At 40.0% G+C, this 24,438-nt stretch overlaps 1 protein-coding gene across 2 annotated transcripts in view; it reads left to right on the forward strand.

The window, feature by feature from the left end:
* The window catches only part of CWC27 (CWC27 spliceosome associated cyclophilin), a 202,829-nt gene that overhangs the window by 6,214 nt on the left and 172,177 nt on the right, over positions 1-24,438 (forward strand). For both annotated transcript variants that reach the window (XM_040977600.1, XM_040977599.1), the window contains exons 2-9: positions 3,507-3,603; positions 7,038-7,150; positions 9,162-9,305; positions 10,742-10,840; positions 11,479-11,582; positions 13,125-13,194; positions 21,829-21,908; positions 22,834-22,864. In XM_040977600.1, coding sequence (XP_040833534.1) covers positions 3,507-3,603; positions 7,038-7,150; positions 9,162-9,305; positions 10,742-10,840; positions 11,479-11,582; positions 13,125-13,194; positions 21,829-21,908; positions 22,834-22,864 — 738 coding nt within the window. The remainder of the gene's footprint in view (positions 1-3,506; positions 3,604-7,037; positions 7,151-9,161; positions 9,306-10,741; positions 10,841-11,478; positions 11,583-13,124; positions 13,195-21,828; positions 21,909-22,833; positions 22,865-24,438) is intronic.

The raw sequence follows: 24,438 nt of genomic DNA on the forward strand, positions 1-24,438 counted from the left end.
ATCACTTTAGGAATGCAAGAGGAGACCTCTCTAGCTTTCTTTTAACAGTAGTGCTGGGCCCTGCGCGATGGCACAGTGGTTAAGGTCCTCGCCTTGCATGCCCGGGATCCCATATGGGCACCGCTTCTAATCCCAGCAGCCCCGCTTCCCTTGCAGCTCCCTGTCTATGGCCCGGGAAAGCAGTTGAGGATGGCCCAAAGCTTTGGGACCCTGCACCTGTGTGGGAGACCTGAAAGAGGCTCCTGGCTTCAGATTGGCTCAGCTCCAGCCGTTGCGGCAGCCTGGGGAGTGAATTATCGGAAGGAATATCTTCCTCTCTGTCTCTCCTCCTCCTCTCTGTATATCCACCTTTCCAATAAGAATAAAATAAATCTTTTGGAAAAAAAAACAGTAGTGCTGCATTTCAGCTCTACAAGGGGATAACGAAGTAGAGCTTGTCTTTTGAGAAGCAGTCTGTGATGGGGCGATACATGGAGCCCCATGGAAGATCAGGAGCTGCAGCCCTGTTCCCAGTGCATCCTGAGGTTAAGGGAGCTCTCCAGAGGCTCAGTGTGGATCCCAGATACATCCATCCTAGGACAGGGAGAACAAGTCAGATTGGGTTGTTACCATTGCTTCTGTGGTTTTGTATTTAAATCTGTTGAGCCTAGGGAGTGTGGCCATTTTGTTTTGAAGGTCCCAGAACTTGAGGAGTATTCTTCCAGTTATAGTATAGTATAGTATGGTATGGTATAGTATGCTATGCTATAGTATAGTACAGTATAGTATAGTATGATATGGTATAGTGTAGTATAGTATAGTATAGTGTAGGTGAAGGGCTTTGCAGTTCTAGAGAAAAGTCTAGATTTTTGAAGCTAAGCAGCTTTTGGTTGAAGTTATGCACTATGAGACCTTAGATCTGAGTCTGTTTTGCATATTACAGTGGCAACAATAGAAGCTGTCTTTTTGTTTGCTCTAATGAGATAAAACGTCTAACGTAGAAGTTGACACATTGAAGGCATTCAAGAAATACATTTCTTTTTGTAGAAGAAGTGTAATGCATCCAAAAAAAGTTATACACTTATAGTTCTAATTCTTTTACAGTTCTTTAAGGGTTAAGGAGATTGTTTTAAAATTGATCACACAATGTTCTTACCTCTTTACCCCCATGGTTGTGAAAGATATTTTTAAGATAAATGTATAATTGCTGAAAGCCCAAAATACTAAGAGTTCGTAAATTTATGTATTATCTGGGCTTCTGAAACTTATAAAAAAGGTGTGTAGTAAGAGTAGATTGGACTGGGAGGGAAATTTAAATGCTGTTCCTGGGTTAATATATCTGCTGACTCAAGCAATTTATAACGTCTCTAGAGCATCCATAATAGTTGGGAATTTATAGGAATTGGATTTTAAGCTTTCTGTAGTTCCCACTGATTCACACCGATCTGCTTTGGTACAGTAAGGGTGAAAAGAAAAAATATATATACTAGAGAGATCAGATCTGCTTGTACCACTGTATTCAATTTCTACCCTAACATTCTTTCTGGTTAATGTGGTTATTGATAAGACTAGAAGCTCTTTCCTCCTGTGGGCTCTGAAGGAGTTTTGATTGCTGCAGGATGGCTGTTTCCACCAAGTAATAACCCCTGCCATGAGCTGATAGAAAGCAATCTAACAAAGGATTCTATTTATGATCTGCCATATGTCATAACCCAAGATGGGGTTAAAATATTGCTTTGTAAATTAGGAAGAACATGAGTTTAACAAGAGAGTCAAAGTGTTGTGAAATTTTTCAGGTGTCATGATTTCATGGTTTCTTCAGTCTTTTTTAAGAAACAAGATTTATTTGCATATTTATTTATTTATTTATTTATTTTAAACTAGCTGCACACAGAGCGAGAGGCAGAGAGCGTCTATCTGCTGGTTCACTCCCTAGATGGGCATAACTGTCAGATCAGGAGCCCCGGAGCCAAGAGCTACCCGGGGCTCCCGTAGATGACAAGGGCTAGAGTTCTCAGGCCAACTTCTGCTGTTTGTCCAGGCACATTAGGAGGGAGCTCGATCAGAAATGCTGGACTGTCTGACATTGTCTGTACCAGCAATGTTGGGGTACACCTAAATAAGAGACTGATGGAATTACGGTTCCTTACGAAGGACTATACCATTGTAGCGAAATGGCGAAAATCTGTTGAGGGGTGGGAGTTTGCGGGGGAATCTCATTCTATACGAAATTGTACCACATAATTCAAAAATTCAAAAAAAAATAATAATGAAGTAGCAGCGTCCACAAGAGATGTCAGTCATGGAAGTTTTTTCTTTTTTTTTAAAGCCTAAGTTGGGAGCCGGGAACTCCTTCCAGGTCTCCTTGGGTGCAGTGTCCAGGGACATGAGCCATCCTCTGCTGCTTTCCCAGGCCGTAAGCAGGGCACAGCTGGGGCATGAGCTGTCACCCATGTGGGTGGCAGCATCCAAAGCGGAGGATAGGCCTGCTGCCTCGCTGGGCCAGCTTCATTTCTGTGCCATAATGCCAAACCCACTCCTTAATTTTTTAATTTGATTCACCAACTTCGTTAGAAGTTATATGGTGAGAAGCTTAACTATAATAAATTTGTGTTATTGATTTTTAAATGAGTGAGGAATTTTTCAATGATAAAACATCTGTTTCATGGTTTTTGAAATCCTAAACTTTCTGAAAGTGGTTGAAATATCTAAATCTACAGTAAACAGTGACTATTTGACATTTTGTTGAATATATTAAAATCCAAGCAAAATTTCTAATGTGCTAAAAGTGAAAAATCGGGCCCGGCGCGGTGGCGCAAGTGGTTAAGGTCCTCGCCTTGTACGACCAGGATCCCATATGGGCGCTGGTTCTATCCCAGCAGCCCTGCTTCCCTTCCAGCTCCCTGCCTGTGGCCTGGGAAAGTAGTCGAGGACGGCCCAAAGCTTTGGGACCCTGCACCCGTGTGGGAGACCCGGAAGAGGCTCCTGGCTTCGGATTGGCTCAGCTCCAGCCGTTGAGCTCACTTGGGGAGTGAATCATCGGATGGAAGATCTTCCTCTCTGTCTCTCCTCTCTGTATATCCGCCTTTCCAATAAAAAAAATAATAAAAATAAATCTTTTAAAAAAAAAAAGTGAAAAATCAGTAGTGACTTCTACGAGTTGAATACTTATTCAGCTGCTTGTCAAGAAAAATGATAGTTTCAGTTAATGACATGATAGTTTTTTATATTTTTAAAATTTTTGTTTGTTTGTTTTAGTCTTATTTTTGATGTTGTTCGTATAGGTGACAAGCATGCACGCCCATGAGACCCACCACACTGAGTGGGGAAGGTGGTGATCTGTGGGGAGATGGGTGGGTGAATGCACCCAGTTTGCTTTCCTCCTGTGTGGGGAGGGGAGAGAGGATAGAGGGGAGAGGGGAGGCAGGGGGAGGGCCAGCCACTCCCAGCTGCCGGACTACACCAGTACCTAGGGATGGGGCTGTCCGCTTGATGTCCTCTGAGATGATGTACTATTCTTTCTACAGGTCTTACTGAAAACTACAGCTGGAGATATTGACATAGAATTATGGTCCAAGGAAGCTCCTAAAGCCTGCAGAAATTTTGTTCAGCTTTGTTTGGAAGGTAATCACAATCCCAGATGTTTTTCTGTAGGAGAAACTGGCTAATGTGCAAATGAACTGAAATAGAGTTTGCACAACCTTGAACACTGATCTTGCACGCACCTGCTGACGGTCAGCTTCGGTATGAGTCATGTGGCATTACTCAGTGTGCCAGGAAGCAGAAGGTAAAGCGTCCTGCCCAGATGACATTCTAACAGAGAACTGTATCTCGGCAGTTCCTTGGATCCCTCTTGGTTTCCTTTTGTCATCTTCTGCTTCTGTCGCTCTTTGTGTGTGGCGACTCTCCAAGGTCTCCACTACTTCCTTGTGATACTTTCATCCAAGTCGTTATTAAATTTAGAACTCTGGCCATTTCTTTCTCCCTTTCTCACTCATTTACAAATCTCATTCAATGGATCTCTTTCTAAGACCTTCCATTGTGAGCTGCAGCTAAGCCAGTATAAAATCAAGTTTACCCATTGCTTCTCTGGAATGCCTGCCCTGTGGTGACTGGACCTTCCTTTCCTGCATCTTTAGCTTCTTTCCCCTCTTATTTGTTCAGCTGATACTTGAGGCCCTGGGCCTAAGTGCGGCTTGGCTTCTTGGCTTCTTCTGCTTGGTTTGTCATTGTGCTAACCACATACATTTAGTAATACCTTGAGTAGGTGGTTTCTTCATCTTCTGTGCATTGACTTGCTGTTTCCGCTGTCATACACAGCCTCGTGCTGGTTCTATCTTTTCTCTCTTTTTATTGTTGAAGTCTATGCACTTTTTAGTGTCTTCACAGTCCTATTCCACAAAGCCTGTTATGTAGCATTCGGTGATATTATCATCAGTGCCTCCAGTTCAATTTCTTTTGTTTGATTTGCATCACAAACCATTTTTGCTTCCTTGAAAACAAAAATTAGAGTATCATGCATCCACCTGAATGTTTTTTTCCCTCAGAATGTTCTCTTAGGGAACCTAGCATTCCTCTTTAGAGCTCCTTGTTGGCTTCTAGAATACATGACGTAGGGTTTTACATATTTTCAGTGGTGACGGATCATGATCGTTCTAAGTTTTGTCTGATTTTTGAGAAACTACCAGTGATATTCAGGGTATCAGAAAATAGAGTTTTGGGTTAGACACAAGGTGTGAAAGAATCTCTAATACCTTTAGTATGGTTTAGCAAAAACTCTCCAAATAGTATTAATTAGAGCAAACACATAATTACTAGGGTGATATTTAAGGCATGAAACAATAGGACACTCTTCTCTTACCCCTCACCCTTGCCCCCCAAAATACAAAAAATCTGCCAAAAAATACTAGAGGAAGAAACATGTGCAAAGACCATCGTGAGTGATTGCTCTGGCAGGCAGGAAGGACACGGCATCAGGCGGCTCGTTCCATCAGAGGGGCCGCAAGGAACTCTCAGCAAAGCTGAGAAACAGAAGAAAATGTGAAGAATTGAAAGCTCAAGTTTTGCAGGAGAGCGAAATTACAAAACCAGTAGAGTGAGTGCTGAGCTGCAGTGCGTGGCCAGCTGAACAGGAGAAACGCAAGGTCTGGATATGGTCTGACAACAAGGAAAACAAGGAGGTTTTTTCAGTTGGATGGTGATGGAGGCTGAGATTAGGGAGTGAGCCCAAACAAATGTCTTAATTGAGCAGGTGAGAAAGTAAATGATCATTGGAAAGGCCAGTTAGAAGCCTGAGAAGACCAATTTACGTAAAAATTCTGCTAAACTAGTGAAGTCAAAAATAAAAAAAATGCTAAATGAACCAAGTCAAAATTTTAAACAGAGAACCCCATTTTAATTCTGTGCTTCTGTGATTTCAGTAAGTCCTATTATTTCTAGGTCGTGTGGTACTTTATCAGTGTAACTCAAGGGGAGTGAATACAGGCATGAAGAAGTGGGCTCGTAGACTGTGAGCCTCAGCTATGTGGAGTTCACAGTTAGAGGGAGGGCCACAGCCTCCCCAATACCAGAAGATCCGTGGCGCAAGGAGGTAGTCTTGGACTTTGGGTCTCTGCCATGGTTAAGTGAGTGTTGACATAGGTAGACATTTTGTAAAATTGCCAGTTTAAAAAGCAGGGTAAGAAGTTGTTAGGGTAGGAAAGGGAAGCTTTTATTAAACAAAAGCCAGAATTGTAGCAATCACATAGAAGCTTCATTTCATGCATGAGATATATTTAAATTTGATTTTTAGCATGGAGGACCATTCAGAAAAATATTTTGAACACAACTGATGAAGAAATAAAGATTATGCCTTTAAAATATTAATGGGAAGGTACCATAAAATTTTAAGATACATATTGTGGGCTCTGCACGGTAGCCTAGTGGCTAAAGTCCTCGCCTTGCACACACTGGGATCCCACATGGGCGCTGGTTCTAATCCTTGCGGTCCCGCTTCCCATCCAGCTCCCTGCCTGTGGCCTGGGAAAGCAGTGGAGGATGGTCCAAAGCCCTGGGACCCTACATCCGTGTGGGAGTTCCAGACGAAGCTCCTGGCTCCTGGCTTTGGATTGGCTCAGTTCTGGCCATTGTGGCCACTTAGGGAATGAACCAGCAGATGGAAGATCTTTGTCTTTCCTTCCCTCTATAAATCTGACTTTCCAACAAAAATAATACATCTTTTAATAAAGCAAGGTAAACAATATAATATTATATGTAATATTGTATGGAATGTGCAATTCCAAAATATTTTTCAGACGCCAAATCTGTGCCCATTAAGCAGTTGCTCCTTTTTCTTTCCCCTCCAACCCCCCTGTGTCTGGCATCCAACACCCAACATCCTGTTTACCATCGCTGGGTTCATCTATTCTTGGTGTTTCACATAAATGGAATCATAAAGTCTGTGACCTTTTATATTTGAGTCCTTAACATGTTTTGAACTTGCGTTTATGTAACATTTGTCATTGCTTTCATCTTAATGTCTGAATATCATTCGCTTACATGTTTGTATCACATTTTATTTGTCCAATCATCTGTTGACAAACATTTGAGTTATTTGTATCTGTCGGCTGTGGTAAGGGGTGTTGATATGAACATTTTATGCACGTATTTGAGTACTTCTTTTCAATTATGTTTCATACAACCCTCTCTCTCTCTCATTGGATGCCAGTAGGCTCCTCTAGTTTTGGTAACCAGATAGTTCCAAACATGACCAGACGTCCATAGGACACTCAGCTGGTGCTGTTCTTCCTTCAGTTTACAACCCCTGACCTGTACTAAGACACTCAGATTTTTATTTTGAAAACAGTACTTTCAGAGTTGGAGAGAACTGTAGAACTACAAACAACAATCATCATGGTTTCCTGCAGAAATATGCGCTGTTTGGAAAGTGGGTATTTTATAAGAAATCAGGAAGCCCATTAACATTCTGGAAAAGGAAACATTGGATATACTTGTATATTAGCTCAGATGACGATTGGCTTAATTTTAGGCATTTTTAATTATTTTTATTTCTTTTGCAGCTTATTATGATAACACCATTTTTCACCGAGTTGTGCCTGGTTTTATAGTTCAAGGGGGAGATCCTACTGGGACAGGGACTGGTGGAGAGTCTATCTATGGAGCCCCGTTCAAGGCAAGTCAACTGGGATTGCTTAATCAAAAATAATTATGGACCGTAAGAAAAAACAAAAACCCCATGTTGATACACCAAATGTCATATACTTAAGATTATACAGCATAAAGAGCAACAGTTGTCCTATCAAGCATTCTTCTTAAGTAGTCTTACTGTAAGCGTTTATGCTGGGTTGAAATCAGGTGGAACTCACTGGGGTCCTGAAAAAGATACTCAAAATACAGACATCACAATGTATCTCCTAATGTCTGCCATAGCTGCAAATCTGTGAATCCTTTATTCCGATGGTGAGTATGTGCTTCTACTTTGGAATATCTGTATAAACAATAAGTGGCATATGTGGTTAACTCATTCTGCAATCCCTGCCTGGGTGGCTTCAGCAACGGGAATGCCTTTCTCATCGTAAGATCGAGGTGCCTGCCCTTCTGATTCCTGCTGAGGTCTGTTTTTCTGGTTTGCTGTTAGCTGCCTTCCCTGACAATCCTCACAGTGGAGAAGAAAAGAGAAGACAAGTTCTTTGTGTTAGGTCCCTTTTGGATGAGGGGCTAATTCCTGTGCACTTGTTTTAACCTTTAACATGCTCTCAAGGACCCAGGTCACTCCCACCGGGGCTAGGGCTTCATTCAGCATATAAACTTAGCATGTACACAGTTAGGTTCTAGCCACAGGACAAGTGTCCTAAACTATATGCAATGGTTTACAGCACAAAATACATACCGCAGTGGAAAATCATGAAAGGTGAGAGTAACAAAATCAGTTTTAGAAAAAGATAGATTAAGTCAGTGATTTCTTAGCTATCAGCCATAGGTTTAAGAAAAAAAATTAGTTAACATCATAGTTTAGATATTAAGAACTGTGGGTTCAAGTAAGAACTGTTATTATTATTAACTTGATCATACCAGTATCCTGTTCCTTGCATGAGCAAACATCAAAAGCTCTTAGAATGTGGGAGTTTTTGAATGCGAGTTTCCTTTCATTTCCTATTGAGGCACCGTGTGACTCTTCAGAAAAATACTTGAACTGTTTGCCTTAATTTCCTTAGGAAATGTGATTTTGAAAAACCGTGGGTGTCAAGTTAGCCTATTTGCGTTTACCAAAGAGATGTCTCATGGTTTTACTGCCTTCATCTACTAGGAAACAGCTTTATTCTATGATTGGTGTAGCAGAATAACTTTTTTGGACAGTTCCTTCCTGATGAAATTTTTTTTTGCTTTGTTACTTTCATGTACTACACCTATTTGTTAAGTTTTTTGGTAGGTCATTTGAAATACAGGACACACACACACAAAATAATTCATTGCATGCAGATTTTTTGAGAATTACTTATTAAAAAAAACTTGATTTCTGAAAACCAGTGATTACATTTGTGGCCACTTTATATATATATGCTACAATATCAAGTCTGGATGGAAATTCTAATGTATAGGTTACGTAGTTCTATCATGCAAGAGAATCGGCTGACAAAGGCTTATTGCTGCTGTTTCAAAACTAGCAAATTGGGCCAGTATTAGTTCAGGGAAGGTTGAACTTAGGACTTTTAAAAACAGTACAATCACATAACATAATCAGAATAATTTATTTTTCAGAAAGAAAGTAATTGTTTTATGACATAATGAGATGGTAAGGAGCATCGAAGACTATGAAGCTTCAACATTGTTTCGTTGGGAAAATAAATTTTAAAAGTTTAGATTGCTTTTGAGGGATAAGAATAGGGGAATGAGTCACAGGAAGTAGTCTGTTTCCAGTTGAGGACCCTCCCTATTCATGCACGTAGGCAGGCAGCTTTCCACAAAAACGCTGATCTTTGTCTGCGTATCTTGAATGTATTTATAGGATAGTGATTTCTGTTCAAGAGCATTAGAAGTAGAAATATTGGACTTGGTGATACTTAAATGTCAGTTGAATTTTCACCTTTTCTTGAGTAGTGTGGGATTGTGTGGGCCAGATGAACAATTGATTGAATGTGAAGTATTTCTTAACTGAACACAGTCTCTCAATCTTTGTACTTTAGGATGAATTTCACTCCCGGTTGCGTTTTAACAGGAGAGGACTGGTTGCCATGGCAAACGCTGGTCCTCATGATAATGGCAGCCAGTTTTTCTTTACGTTGGGCCGAGCAGACGAACTTAATAACAAACACACCATCTTTGGAAAGGTTTGTGTCTGCTTCTGTTAAACTTACAGTTTGGTCTTTGGTTTTATGTTATTCTTTAATTTATGATATCTGTGACCAACTTTTCTAGGAACTCTCTTTATAAAAATTTTTTTCCTGGGCATATTTACTTCTTATTTTTAAAAGGAAGTGATGAGACGCATAAAGTGTGTGTGTGTTTCTTTGTGTTTCAAATCAATCATTAGTTTTGACTAGATTTTTTTCTTAAAAACTATCATATTGGTATTAGAAACTGTGGCATTCAACCAATATTGCTTTTGCATTTTTAGAAAGACACTTAAGTAATAACATTTAGTACTTTAAAGTTGATTTTACTAACACTAAATTCCCTCATCTTTAGAGTGAGAGTAACATTGACACTGAGCTGTGGGAGATGCCAGCACCTGTTTAATCCTGCGTGCACCCAAGAGTCATCACAGGGCCTGTCCTTCCTGTGGAAGTGTCAGGACTTCTCTTTGAAAGGGGAGCTTGTCTCAATCCCCTCCCTTCTCCAGTGTATTCCTAAGTGACCCTTTTGGGGCCTACTGTTAGGCGCAGGAGAGAGCACCAGTCTGTCACCTCCCACTGCTGCCGCTCAGTAAGAAGCATTTCTCCTGTATCCTGGGCAAAACTAGATTTTGTGATGATGGAAGGGAACGAACAACTTTGTGCAGTTGGAAAAGCTTGCTTAAGAAATTATATCTTAAAAAGTTTCACAAAAGCTAACTAAATAATACTGAAGGCATGAAAAAAATCCCAGTGTTACTGCTTAACTCCTCACATCATGGGTTACAAAATCGGCACCAACGCATTCTTGTGACCCACTCCAAAGCAGGTGCCTGGGGTATTTGTAGATTCTCTCCTTTGCTCCATTACTTTTTAAATATCAGAGTGTATTAAAAAGTGAGATTCAAGTTGCCATTTCCTACCAGTTTTTGCATCTGGTGTTTTAAAGCTAACATTGGAGACACCATATAGCGAGTTAGACGTATTGGCTCTCTGACTTCTTTGAGCGTGTCTCTTCATCTGTGTAGGAAAGACAAGGATAGTTCCTATTTGTGGACATTTATAAGATTTAACTGAAGTAATATCTGCAGAGCGCTTACTGCACTATTGTTATTTTGCTCATTCGGCCTGAATCTAAACTTGTGGATCCTGTCTGAATGCAAAATTAGCTTTCAGTAAGAAGTTGTCTGGCATTGTATTTTTATTTTAGCAAAAGCTGATGTTAAGTAGATATTGGGCCTTTCCCAAGAAGCTTATTCATGAAGATAAAGGTGTTTTCTTTGTATGATTTAATACATAAGCTGTTATGTAATCGTGCGAGATTTTCTTTTAATTATTTTGAAAGTTTTTTTTTTTTTTTTTGAAAAGACCCCTCTTAATTTAAAAGCTGAGTGCAGTGCCTTGCAATGGTGTTTTCTGTTTCATCTGCTAAGGTGACGGGGGATACAGTGTATAACATGCTGAGGCTGACAGAAGTGGACATTGATGCTGATGAAAGACCACGGAACCCACACAAAATAAAGAGCTGTGAGGTAGGGAGTGTAATCATTCGGGGATATAGCACTGAGATGGTCGTTGAAGAGGAACTGGTTACTACTCCTCCTTTTAAAGCTGTTAGATGAAGATGTTTTACTAAATAAAAATCACAGTTTTTTCCCCCTATTTAGGCACAATTTCTGATGAAGGATATTTTAAATTAAATGTTTTGAACTCAAAGCTGAAACTGTAGCTGAAAATCCAATGATTGAAAAGCTTAACTCTAAGTAGAACGTTGGAGAAATTTGGTTTATTTAGACTGAAGAAATGACTTCTTAGATTATTTAATCGTGACCTTCTGTTGAGTAAGCAAGGCTTAGGAGCATTGATGTTGGATGAAAATGCCTCAATGTATTTCTCTGTATCATTTGCGTTCTGCTTAAATACTTTTCCTATCGCAAAAAGAAGACAAAATGCAATATCACTTACTCAATATAAAAGATTGTTGCCAGAATCCCATGAGACCATGGAAGGGGAAATACCTTGTGCAAATGTCTCACTATATTAAAAATATTTGTGTGGGTAGGAATGCACTGACTCTAATGTCAGTGCCCACTCAATAAGGTTTTTAATTTTTTTGTGAAATGAATAAAAAAAAGCTGGAATAATGTTTTCAAAATATTCCTTTTTGTAGGTTTTGTTTAATCCATTTGATGATATCATTCCAAGGGAAATCAAAAAGCCAAAGAAAGAAAAACCAGAGGAGGAAGAAAAGAAGCCGAAAGCCAAGGGCACAAAGTAATCCCAGCGGAGAGATCTTTCTTCCACTTGAAGAGCAGCGCTAATTCATTTGGTTTACTTTGTTTTTCTTATAACTAAATAACTTATAAGTCAAATAAGTGAGTTGTAGAGAAACTTGTTTTGACTTTTAAAATGAACAGTCAATACCTATGAAACCTTTGGAAAGTAGAAAATATTTTTAGAGACTGTAATTTAAATTTTCCACCACTTTCTGCTGCTGTTAAAATAGTCCTATTATGAACATTTGATTACACAAAAAGTTTATTTAATATTCTGGAGTATTTCCTAATGATATTCTTCAAAAAATAGTAATTTTTAAAAAAGAAGTTTCAGTATTTTGTGTTAAGTCTCTTTATCTTATTAGTATTGTGAATGTTATTCAATAGGATTGAAGTTCAATTTGCTGTTTGCCGAATTATAGCATTCTTATAAAGGATTTTGTTGTATTTATAAATATTAGAGTCATATTTCTGAATATGAGTTTGACAAACACAGTTAATGAGAAACAGTGTTTATTTTTCTAAACTTGAGTTGCGTTGGCTTACAACAGGAAGTAAAACACCTGATGGTTATAAAGATGAGCTCATCAGGGCTGTGTGGAAGGCACAGTGGAGCTATTTGATACATATTTGCTTCTTTCCTGAATATTCTGTGAAGACATTAGCCAGACACTTTAATAAGCAGTTGATGCAAAAAAACTTTCTGTGGAAGTGGAGCTTGTGTGTTTGATTTCCTCTTATCCCTTTACTCTTTCCTTTTGACTGATTTGTGTCTGGATGGAAGCTTGCTGTCTCCTATTCCTATCCCTATCCCTATTCCTATTCCTATCCCTATTCCTATTCCTATCCCTATCTCTATTCCTATTCCTATCCCTATTCCTATTCCTATGCAGCGTTTCATCATCTTATTTATCCGGACAGTAAGCACAAAGTTGGTGTCTTTGTGTGACTTTTGTTCTCAGACTATATTAGGGATGTGTGGTACTCATTGTTTACAGCTAGTTTTCGAAAGACAAAAATTTTTCTTGTCCAATCTTTTATTTTTATACTATTTAAAGTTTATTGCCAGTGTTTTCTTGCCTGACAGTTTTGTGTACCTTGTTAACTTTAAAATATTAATGTGTTTTTTACCAAATTCTAAAATAATTGTTCCCCTTTGTAATGTTCTTAGAGTTGTACATTTATTCATTTTTAGACATCTCTGTTTTGCTGGCAGTTTTGATAAATAGAAACAGTTCAATGATTTCACGTATAATTCAGTATATTCAGCAGTAATGCTCAGGGTGGATTTCTGCTCATTAATTTTTTTAAAAATTCTTTTATTTTGATCATCTTTTTGGTCATTAATTTTTTTATAACAAATGGAACATCAGTGGTTTACAGCAGAGGCTTAGCATACTGAAAATATAGTGTAGTTCTGTGTAATAATGTCTTCTTTCAATAATCTATTTCTTCTATTGTTTTGGAAAGTAAGATAAAGTTTCATATATCTTTTTCTTCCTAATTTTCTTTTCATTCTTTTGTCCTTTTTTTTAACTAGAAATTTTAGCTTATTGTCATTTGGCGAGGAAGCTGAGGAAGAAGAGGAAGAAGTAAATCGAGTTAGTCAGGTAATCTCTAAACTTATCTTCTGAATATTATCTCCTGCTGTCATATTGCAACTTTTGAGATAATTCACCTCCTAAAATCATGTATAATTTTTGTCAAATATAACTATTTTATGAAACAAATTTTGTTAAATATGTATGGAAATTATTATTATTTTTTTAAATTTTGGCATCTTTCTGTAAGAACTAGAAGTTTCTTGAGTGGTTGGATTTTTTCAGATTTCCATTGCTATTTGTTTGATTTCCCAAATGTTGATGATGATGATTATCACAGTAGATACAAACTAAAATACTTAGATCCATCTTACTGTTATTTACATGTAGTTAGTTGATTTCATTTCCTCTCATTCCTTTTGAGATAGGTGTTATTACCCTTGTGACAAAAGTGGAAGCATGGATAGGTTACAGTCTGTTCAAAGTCACATAACCCACAAGTGTCCGTAGCTGAGATCTGCAAGCAGGTTCACGGTGTCAAGCTTTCATTCTTCCGGTCCTTCCAAAAGACCAAAACGTTGTATTTTCCTCAGTTCCACTCTTATCACATGAGTTGGAAGATTGGAATGTGAAAGTACACCAGCACCACAAAATGTGTCAACTCGCTCTGTATTTTCTCTTACACATGAGAAACACTTCCGTCTAGAAAGACAAGTCAAATCTTTCCTGTCAGCCCTGAAATTATAATTCACAGTCCAATATCAAGTAAATATTGTTATTTCAGTATTGTATCATATCATATTTTTCTCCTCTGACTTTGTAATGATGGGTGCTACATGATAAACTTAATCCCTCTAGGCTAGCTCTCTGCCCAAGCCCCAGGCAAGGTTTCACTCATTGTTCTTTTCCAAGCGTGTATCTGTTTTGTGCTTTCTATTTCTGCTATGTATATCCTCCAGTGATAAACTTTAGATTCAGTTCTGATTTTCTATTTTTAATTTTTCATCTAAAATTTATCTCAGATCCATTGTTTCCTTTGAATTTTATTTTGCTGCTTCTTCTGTTCAGAGCTTTATTACATCTACCTGTGATTGTTCAGTATTCTACAAACAAGTCTTGTTCTTTTGTTCCTTAGATGTGTGACTGTGAAAGTAACTTTTCTGAAACTTAATCTTGAGTATAAAAATTAGGTCAGATTCCTTGGCTTATTGTTTCAAGATTGTGCTTCCATAATTCCCTTTTGCCAACTCTGCCCTTTAATCTAGCGCTTCTTGAACTTCCAGGCTGATAAAAATCACTTGTTCTTTTTTAATAATTAAAATTACTAGGCTCATTATAGACTCACCGAATCAGAGCTTCCCAAGTACGAAGCTGGGAAGCTGAGCTTTCAGTGACCACTCCTGGGATTCCTCAGGGTAATGTGGGAGACCCAGCATGAACAGGTCAGTGACCACCCTGGGACTCCTCCACTTAATGTGGGAACCCAGCATGAACAGGTCAGTGACCACCCTGGGACTCCTCCACTTAATGTGGGAACCCAGCATGAACAGGTCAGTGACCACCCTGGGACTCTTCCACGTAATGTGTGAGACCCAGCATGAACAGGTCAGTGACCACCCTGGGACTCCTCCACATAATGGGGGAGACCCAGCATGGGGAACAGGTCAGTGACCACCCTGGGATTCCTCAGGGTAATGTGGGAGGCCCAGCATGAACAGGTCAGTGACTACCCTGGGACTCCTCCACTTAATGTGGGAGACCCAGCATGAACAGGTCAGTGACCACCCTGGGACTCCTCCACATAATGGGGGAGACCCAGCATGAACAGGTCAGTGACCACCCTGGGACTCCTCCACATAATAGGGGAGACCCAGCATGAACAGGTCAGTGACCACCCTGGGACTCCTCCACTTAATGTGGGAGGCCTAGCATGAACGGTCAGTGACCACCCTGGGACTCCTCCAGGTAATGTGGGAGACCCAGCATGAACAGGTAGCCAAAGTTAGATTTTTCTTTTTTGTTGTTTTTGTTTGTTTGTTTTTTGTTTTTATTAGTTTTTTGGGTCTGTTTCATGTGGGATGCCTTATCTTTTCCCTTGGCCAAAAGCACATGTTCTTTTCTCTGCCTGAAACGTCCTACCCTGTTCTAGATGTCAAGGTAATATTTATCTCCAGCACGTAAAATGTGTACTTTTCAAAAGCAGTATAGATTTTTTTTCTAATCTTTCATATTTCTTTAAGCTAACTTTCATGTGATACTTCACATTTTTTTCAAAAAATTTTGATTTGTTGCACAAGAAGCCCGTGACTATGTCTTCACTATATGCTGCTCTAAGATTATACACTGTGTTTTCTGCGTTATTAGTTGTGTAGGGTCTTGGGCTGGCTGTTTATGATAGACTCTGAGTGCAATGTGAATAGAAACTCCTTGGGTACAACCTTGTATTGAACCATCATTTCCCACTGACATTCTGCTGGTCTTTTTGAGCCTCATTTTCTTCTTCTAATGCGAAAATAATGTGTACCAGCTAAGGCTGGGATATAAAGAGGTAGATAGTCTGTTTTTTGATACATCATGTAGTCTGAAAAAGGTTTTTGAAAGTCATATTTTAAAATAATATGTGAAATTTAACATTGGTACACTATTCTTGGAAAGCTAAAGAATGCCCGGCTCTAATATGGTCATACTTATTATATAGAGGCTGGAAGCCTCGTGGTAAAGCTTTTTTTTTTTTTAGATTTATTTATTTTTTATTGCAAAGTCACATATACAGAGAGGAGGAGAGACAGAGAGGAAGATCTTCCGTCCGATGATTCACTCCCCAAGTGACCACAACAGCTGGAGCTGAGCTGATCCGAAGCCAGGAGCCAGCAGCTTCCTCCAGGTCTCCCACATGGGTGCAGGTCCGAAGGTTTTCTGCCACTCTCCACTGCTTTCCCAGGCTACAAGCAGGGAGCTGGATGGGAAGCAGGGCTGCCGGGATTAGAACTGGCACCCATATGGGATCCTGGCATTCAGGGCGAGGACTTTAGCCATTAGATTATCATGCCGGCGCCCATGTTCAAGCATTCTTAAGGAATGGTTGAAAATGCTGCCAGCAGCTCAACATTCATGTTGCTGGTGGGGGAACCATTCTGTGTGACACAGCCAGATGAGGGGCCTTCCTTAGCACCTGCGTAGGGACCGTGACAGCAGCAGACACAGTCTTAGGTGATGAGGGTGTGCACTGAGCATTCTGACACAGCAGCAAGCCATTCTCCGTGTGCGTAAGATTCTTGACCTGTCCCGTCAAGGAGGAAAGATCGCTCTGGAGTGCTTGAGATCCATTCTGAAGAAAACCTAAATGGACACACATGTTTGTTTATTTTGCTGTGTATCATTCGCCAGGCTTAAAACACCATTCAGATACATTTTGCTTTTTGGATAAAACCCTGGTGAGAAAATGGAAGAGTCATCTGAATATTGGAAAAATATGACCAAAAAATACATTAAATTTTTTTTTGTCTCCCTATTTTTAAATGTATGAACCAACTCGCGCCAAAGCCAAGCAGACGTCTTGTGTAATGACAGTACTCTGCAGCTTCCGCGGTTGCATGAAACCAAATCTTTCTAAAGGGCTTAAAAGTAATTGTTTCATTATTCATTTGCTTATCAAGTTTCTTTTTTCAGTGACTCCACAGTGTTAAGCTCTATTCCAGAACCTGTCTGACAGATCCCAAGTTAATTGGTGAAGTCTGAATTGAAGCCTTAGTTTATGTGAAAGGAGAAGTGAGACCGAATCCCCTCTGGGTTATGGATTATAAGTGTGACATTACACACACTGTGCTTCACCCCACTCATCTGTTCAGGACAAGGTACCTCTCCCACATGGGTCAGCTTTCCTTCCGTTTATTTCAGTATCTTTATACAAGCTGATAAAATCTCTTTAGAATCATAGAATTTTATAGCTTAAAAGAATCTAGTCCAACTTCCTCTTTTTACAGATGAGAAACTGAAACTCCAGTTAAGTGACTTACCAGACTGACTTCATTTCCTTTTTGATAGGATTGCATGATAGAAGCCGTCATCATCATCTCCTGAGTTCAGAAAAGCACATTGGCAGGCCCAGCCGTGCTGTTGTTGCAGACAACATGGTGAAATGCGATCTGGGAGATAGGGCACAGCCAGCTGGGTTTATTGCTAATTGAATACTTCTGCCCAAAGAGTGCTTTGTTACCAGTCTGTGTCTGATTATTTGGACTTGTGAGTACAGTGTAATAGGAGCCTATGTAAATTCTGCACTTTGGTTCAATGAAATCAGCTGAATAGATAGAACTTAATAGCCTACAAGTTCTAACTGAATTACTAAGAGTAAGCCTGTAGAGTAACGAGTCAGACATTCCCTGCGTTGCTTGGATCACAGTGGCATCAGGAGTTTTAGTTCTGAACACATGTAAGAAAAGATCCTGAGAGACTGGATGCATCCGGGCAAGAGAGGGTAGTGAGGAGATGCCAGAACCATCTTGCATAGGAAGTGCTTACGGGACAAGATACACTTTGCAGCAGTCAAAAATAAGTAAAAAATATGATCCTAGAATGCAAACATTTGAAACATTTTGTATCCAGAAGAGTCTTCATTATTATTTTCTTATGAGTGTTTCATATTTGTTTTGGCTTAAAATTCATTCATGAGCCCTTATGTTTAATACAAAATAATTTGAAAACACTTTCTAGGGCCTGGCATGATAGCGTAGGTGGTTAAAATCCTTGCCTTGCACATGCCGGGAGCCCATATGGTCACCAGTTCAAATCCTGGCAGCCCCGCCTCCCATCCAGCTCCCTGCTTGTGGCCTGGGAAAGCAGTCGAGGATGGCCCAAAGCCTTGGGACCCTGCACCCATGTGGGAGACCTGGAAGAGGCTCCTGGATCCTGGCTTCGGATTGGCTCAGCTTCAGCCGTTGCGCTCACTTGGGGAGTGAACCATCAGATGGAAGATCTTCCTCTCTGTCTCTCCTCCTCTCTGTATATACACCTTTCCAATAAAAATAAATAAATCTTTAAAAAAAAACACTTTCTAGAGAAAAGCTTAGAATCATTCAGATAGATTTCAGAAGGCGAGAGAAGTCACAGGTCCATTATCTTATACTCTTAGTATCTCAACAACTAAATTTTGATACCTCAATGAGGCTGTACCTTATTACAGGATGTGTTAACATTTACTTCAAATCTAAAATTCTGGAAGACCCTTTTCTCACCCGCAAAAAGTGATCAACAAATTTTCCTGTTTTGAACATGAAAGAAAGTCTTGTTCTCTTTAGTTTATTCTGTGACGTAGACTTTTCCCCTAATGGTAGGAGGTCACGGTGTGTAGGAAAGGGTGCTGCTAGGCTGTCTCTGTGCAGTCAGCAGAGTAAAAGGCTCATTTACAAAGTGTTTCTGCTGTCAGCTTCTGATTGTATATATTTAATAATTTTTAAAAAGATTTTAAACTTTTTTGTTTCATATTGCTTGTTGTCATAAATTAGTGTTTTGGGTTGACTCAAAATATAATTAGAATCTTTCGGTTCTGGAGGTCAGAAGTCTGAAATAAGTTTCACGGGACTCAATATCCAACGTGTAGCACTGTGGGTTAGCTGGTGAAGCCGTAGCTGTGTCACTGGCATCCCATAGGGAGAGCAGCTTGAGTCCCAGTTGCTTCCTTTTCAATCCAGCTCCCTCTCATGGTCTGGGAAAAGCAACAGAATGACGGCCCAGGCATTTGGGGCCCTGTCACCCATCTGCGAGACTCCCCAAGTGGCCGCAGCAGACAGAGCTGAGCCCATCTGAAGCTCAGAGTCAGGAGCCTCTTCCTGGTCTCCCATGTGAGTGCAGGGTCCTAGGGCTTTGGACCATCCTCCACTGACTTCCCAGGCCACAAGCGTGGAGCTAAATGGGAAGTGGAGCAGCCAGGACATGAACCAGCATCCATGTGGAATCCTGGTGCTTGAAAGGTGAAGATTAGTCAATCGTTCCATTGCACTGGTCCCTCAACTAATTCTGGAAACGGTTTATCCAGCTGTGAAAGGTAAAAGGGGAAAAAAACGTTAAAACAAACAAACAAACAAACAAAACCAAAAGATGGTGTGCTAGAAGAATACAGGAGAAAAAGATGGTAACTGGACCAAGATAACTAATATTGCATAAATTATGGATATTTCTACAAAATCTATGCCATCTGTAGAATAACTTCTTTAGACTTCTTCCCTACAAAGTAGAAATAAAATTAGAAGCCTTGCCTGTTCTACACAAGAGGGCTAAAGGAAGTTTATACAAAAACACACCATCAACAGTAAGTGATTTAAACAAGAACAAAGCTAAAGCATCTACTCGTGCTGCTTACTCTAAAATTCCTTTGTACTGCATCTCCAGTCCCCAAACACCTCTCTGCTTTGAAAGTCTTGCTCTATGAATGAGCTACATAATTTCATTTATTAACAAATGCTAGCATATAATTGTAAATTTGTTTAAAACCCAGCACGATAGTCCAATCCTTGGCCTTGTAGTATCAGCACCACACATGGGTGCCAGTCAGTATCCCAGCAGCTCCACTTCCTCAGCTCTGTCTGTTGCGGCCACTTGGGGAGTGAACCAACGGATGGATGCAAGATCTTCCCCTCTGTCTCTCCTTCTGCTTGTATAATCTGTATTTCCAATAAAAATAGATAAATCTTAAAAAAAGAAGTAGTTGACATGTTGACCTTTTAGCACTTTTCACTAAGGTTATGCATTTGAAAATATGGATAACATAATTCTGATTCTATGACTTTTTAAAACTACAAGTGGTAGATGAGATTAATTGACAAAGACTTTTGAAACTGGATTGTAAGTGTGTTTTGATTGACTAGATCCTCAAATGTGAAGAGCTCCACGTCAGTGGAGAGATTTCAGAAATCTATTATTTCATCATGGATGTATATTTCTGGTCTACATTGGACCTCAGAGAAAATCATGTCAAATACAAGAACCTGTTTTCAGAATAATAAAGGTAGATGGAGCTAAAGGGAAGGAGGTGTTTTTACTTCCCTGTATATGACATTTTAAGATTTCAGTGGCCGTAGTTTATGAAGAGAAATGCTTCTGTGAACTCTAACCTCTTTCTGTTCATTTTATGATTAGTTGGAGGGGAGGGGTCATGAGCCGCTTGCACATCAAGACTGAAGGTTTTTAAGCTTCCTGTCCCATCCAGGGGAAGTCTGAGGAACAGCAGGCTGCAGATCCACAGCCAGGCCAGGGTTGGGTGACAGAGACCTATAGAAGAGTGGATACATGTGGAGTTCTGATATGCTTTTGTCATACCGACCTGGATACCGATTCTGCATCCCCTACCACTGATTCTTTCTGTGAGCACTAATTAACGTATCTCATCATCTGTAAAGTAGAGCTAATAACGACCACCTGGTATTTCTTCATTTAGGGAGAGCGAGTGTAGAAATATTATCCATAGGGCCTGGCATGGTAGCCTAGCAGCTACTGTCGTACCTTGAACGCACCAGGATCCCATATGAACACCGGTTCTAATCCCGGCAGCTCCACTTCCCCACCAGCTCCCTGCTTGTGGCCTGGGAAAGCAGTCAAGGACACCCCAAAGCCTTGGGACCCTGCACCCATGTGGGAGACCTGGAGGAAGTTCCTGGCTGCTGGCTTCGGATCAGTGCAGTGTTGGCCGTTGTGCTGCTTTGGGAGTGAAGCATTGGACGGAAGACCTTCCTCTCTGTCTCTCCCCCTCTCTGTACATCTGACTGTGCAACAAAAATAAGTAAATCTTTAAACAAAAAGAAATATCCATAGCATAGGGCCCACCACAAAGTATATAATTAATAAACTAGAAAATAAGAAGTTGTAGCAATAAAGTAGTTACTTCATAGTTCTTGTCTTGTATCTTGTTTACTTACTAAAAATGTACATACACATGTAATCTTGAAACTCAGGCATTTTATACACAGTTGATCACTAATGAATGTTTTAATGCGTAAGAGACTGTCCTGCACGTCTGTCTGCCATTTACTAAATGGAACATCGTGAGGACACACAACTATTTACTTTTAAGAAATGATTCTCTGCAATATAGACATTATATTTGAAGAATAACTATAAGCATTTAAAATTCCTCTTGGGATCTACTCGGTTATAAGCACGGTAGGATTAGATGTTTCGTGACACGTGAGACATCCTAAGGAGTTAGTGCTCCGTGTGGATCATGAACGGACATGGTGAGCGCCAGCATTTTAGGCAGCAGGTTAAACCACCACGCGTAATGCCGACATCCCAAATGTGCATGTCCTGGATGCGTAATTTCTGATCCATCTCCCTCTAATGTAGCTGGGACAGCAGTGAAAGATGTCCCTGCTCCCATGGGGAAGAGCTGGGTGACATTCCTGAATCCCCAGGCAGCTTCCATCATTGTGGCCGTTTGGGAAGTGAAGCAGTGTGTGGAAGGTCTGTCCCCCTCTGTCTCTCCACTCTCTGTAACTCAGCCTTTCCAATAAAATAAAATAGACATTTTAATCATGTATATCGCTTCTTGAAAAAAAAAATCATTTTTAGACAATGGAACAGTAGCCTTTTAGTCCTGGACTTGAGTGGAAGACAACCTTTGCTAACCACTTTATGTCAGTATTAGACTTGATGCGTCTTTTTAGATACTTTATTCCTAGACTTGTGATTCTCCTTTGCATTTCTTTCCAGAGCATGAAGGGGAAAAGCAAAAGCAGTCATGACTTGCTGAAAGATGACCCGCACCTCAGCTCTGTGCCCGCCGTGGGAAGGTCAGTGTGGTGCTGATCTCCGATGACTTTCCTTGCTTCCCTTGTCAGTAAACAGTCAACTCTCGGAAGTCAAGCGTGTTTGAACCAATCCATTCAAATGAATCATTTGGACCCTGGGAGTGAGGGATGCTCCCCAGGAGGCAGGCAGCACTCTAGTCACTTTCCCTTTCTTGTCTGCCTTTGTTAAACCTAGCATGTTTGGGATCAGTCGCTAAACCTCTAAATCGTAGGATGGCTGAAATACTAGAAATAGTTTGCTTTGACAGTGTATTGTTGAGTTTAGAGTTTCTTTGTTACACTTTTGCTTGAAGTTCTTTTTTTTAAGTCTCAGTTGCTATCATGCGTAAGCAAATCAGGCTCATAGTATCACCCCTCAGTTTGAGCCAATCCACTAAGCGTAAATTCTCAGATACTTTCAGGGAGTGACAGATAATTCATTAAATTGTTTCTGCTGCTCTTCTTTGGTAAGTGAACATTTATTTATGTTAAAGATAATTACACTTGATATATTGGGCCAATGTCTTGTAATGGAGACTAGAATATTCCATGTTTATTTTAACGTGTTTTCAAAGTCCTACTTGAACGCAATCTTAACATGTCTGTATTTATAGAACCTGGTAATGCTTCAAGTCTCTAGAAGAATGTGTACTGTAGTCCTTTTGTTAATCAACAATAACAAACCCTCCACCCTCCATTGGTACTTATTTGCTAATTTTTAAAAAACATTGGTAAACGCATGTTTCAATTGTTGAAGCCTGTCTCTTTCCATTTGTAAAAATGACCTGCCTGCTCTATAGTGCCATTTTAAATTTCCTACATGGAAGTAAATTTTTGGAATTTTTATTCCCAAAGACTGTTTTAGATTATTAGGCAATTTTGAATTCCATTTTGAAGTTAAACCTGATTTTAACTTATTTTTTTCTAGTGAAAAAGGTGATGCAGCAGATTTAGATGATGTGAGTATTAATTTTGGTATAAATATAATTTGACCAATTCATTTCTATAATCATGTGTGTGAATTTTGGAAATATTTGAAATATAAAAATATTTTATCAATGTGTGTATTACACAATTGGAATCTTATGTCTGAATTTCTAGCCTGCTCTTTCTGCTTTTCACATCATATTCAAAATTCACTTAAATAGTTACATAAATATTCCAAATTCAAATGTTGTGACTTTATTTTGCTGAAAGGTTAGAAGTTGATAGGTGATCATTTTCTGTAACATGGGAAATACTTGCAGCGGTTGTTTATTGCAGTAAATGATCCTTTTTTATGTACATGTGTCAGAAGATCGTCATGGAAGAGTATAGAGCTCTGTCCTAATTAGTGGCACTGGCTAATAAAGCTAACAGAAAGATTTTTTTTTTTCTGACATGCAAGATACCAAATTTTCCAGATTAGCCATATGCCACTTTAGATTAAAACAGGAGGTATAAAACTTTCCACACATGAGCACAGATTCATGTATTATCCCAAAAACGGAGCTTCTCCCCACTAACAATAGAAAAGCGAGCGTGGATAGCCAGCCTTGTCAGTTCCTGCGAGAGGACAGGATGATGGGATATGAATTCTAGAAGTAGCAGGAGTTACATAGTCAAAAAAGAAATGATGAGTCTGGAGTCCTTCTTGCACAGAAAAAAAACATACTGGATTGTAGGAATAAGGAAATGCATCTCTCTTTTAGAAAAACTGCAGTGCTAAGATTTGAAGCTTGAGGGAGATGTGTGTAGCACAGGCAGGAAGAATGTTGACGACAAAGGGAACTCCAGTGCAGAAAGCTGTGAAACGAGAGAAGTCGGTGTGTTCCCAGAGCTGAACACAGACCAGTGCGACCACGATGTGATGGTGAAATGCAGTAGGCCAGGTGAAAGGGCGGGCAGATATTGCAGAGTTCCACCGCCATTACGAGGAGCTGGAGTTTTATCCTAAGAATAGTGAGGAACGGTTGAAGGATTCTCATTACAAAGAAGGGTGCTGTGGTCCACTTCGCATTTGAGGAGGATCTCCATCGTCTGTGTCATAAAGGACAAACTAGAGGAAAGAGGTGAGAATGGGGCAGAGCTCCTGGGCAGGAGGAGCTTCGTGTGAAGAGGATTGCTGTGCCTTGGGAGCGAGGAAGACTCAGGAGTCACAGGAGATGACTGACGGCACGGCGTGAGGCGAGGGAGGAGTCCTGGCTACCAGTCTCTGGTCTGAGAAACAGACTAGACGTGTACAGAGGAAAGTAGCCCTGGGTGGATAATGTACATCTGCAGAGTGGCAATATGGACCGAGAATATCGGGTCTAGACTAGGATGTGGAAGTATAGGGTTTTGTTTTTTTTTTCCTTAAGATCACAGACGAGGATGAGTTAATCTAAGAATAATGTGTGGTCTGTTTTTCTCCCCTCTTCATTCTCTTTACTCCTCTCTCTTTAACGGTAGGACCTGTTCTATAAGTTGATGATATGGCCTCTTAGCAGTAAGCAGAACAAACCAGAATGTTAGCCCTCGTGGACTGTTTGTTCTCATTGAATGAGAGACAGTA

This window comes from Ochotona curzoniae, unplaced genomic scaffold (assembly GCF_017591425.1).
Source record: "Ochotona curzoniae isolate NIBS_2020 unplaced genomic scaffold, NIBS_Ocur_1.0 contig_2754, whole genome shotgun sequence".
Taxonomy (NCBI): Eukaryota; Metazoa; Chordata; class Mammalia; order Lagomorpha; family Ochotonidae; genus Ochotona; species Ochotona curzoniae.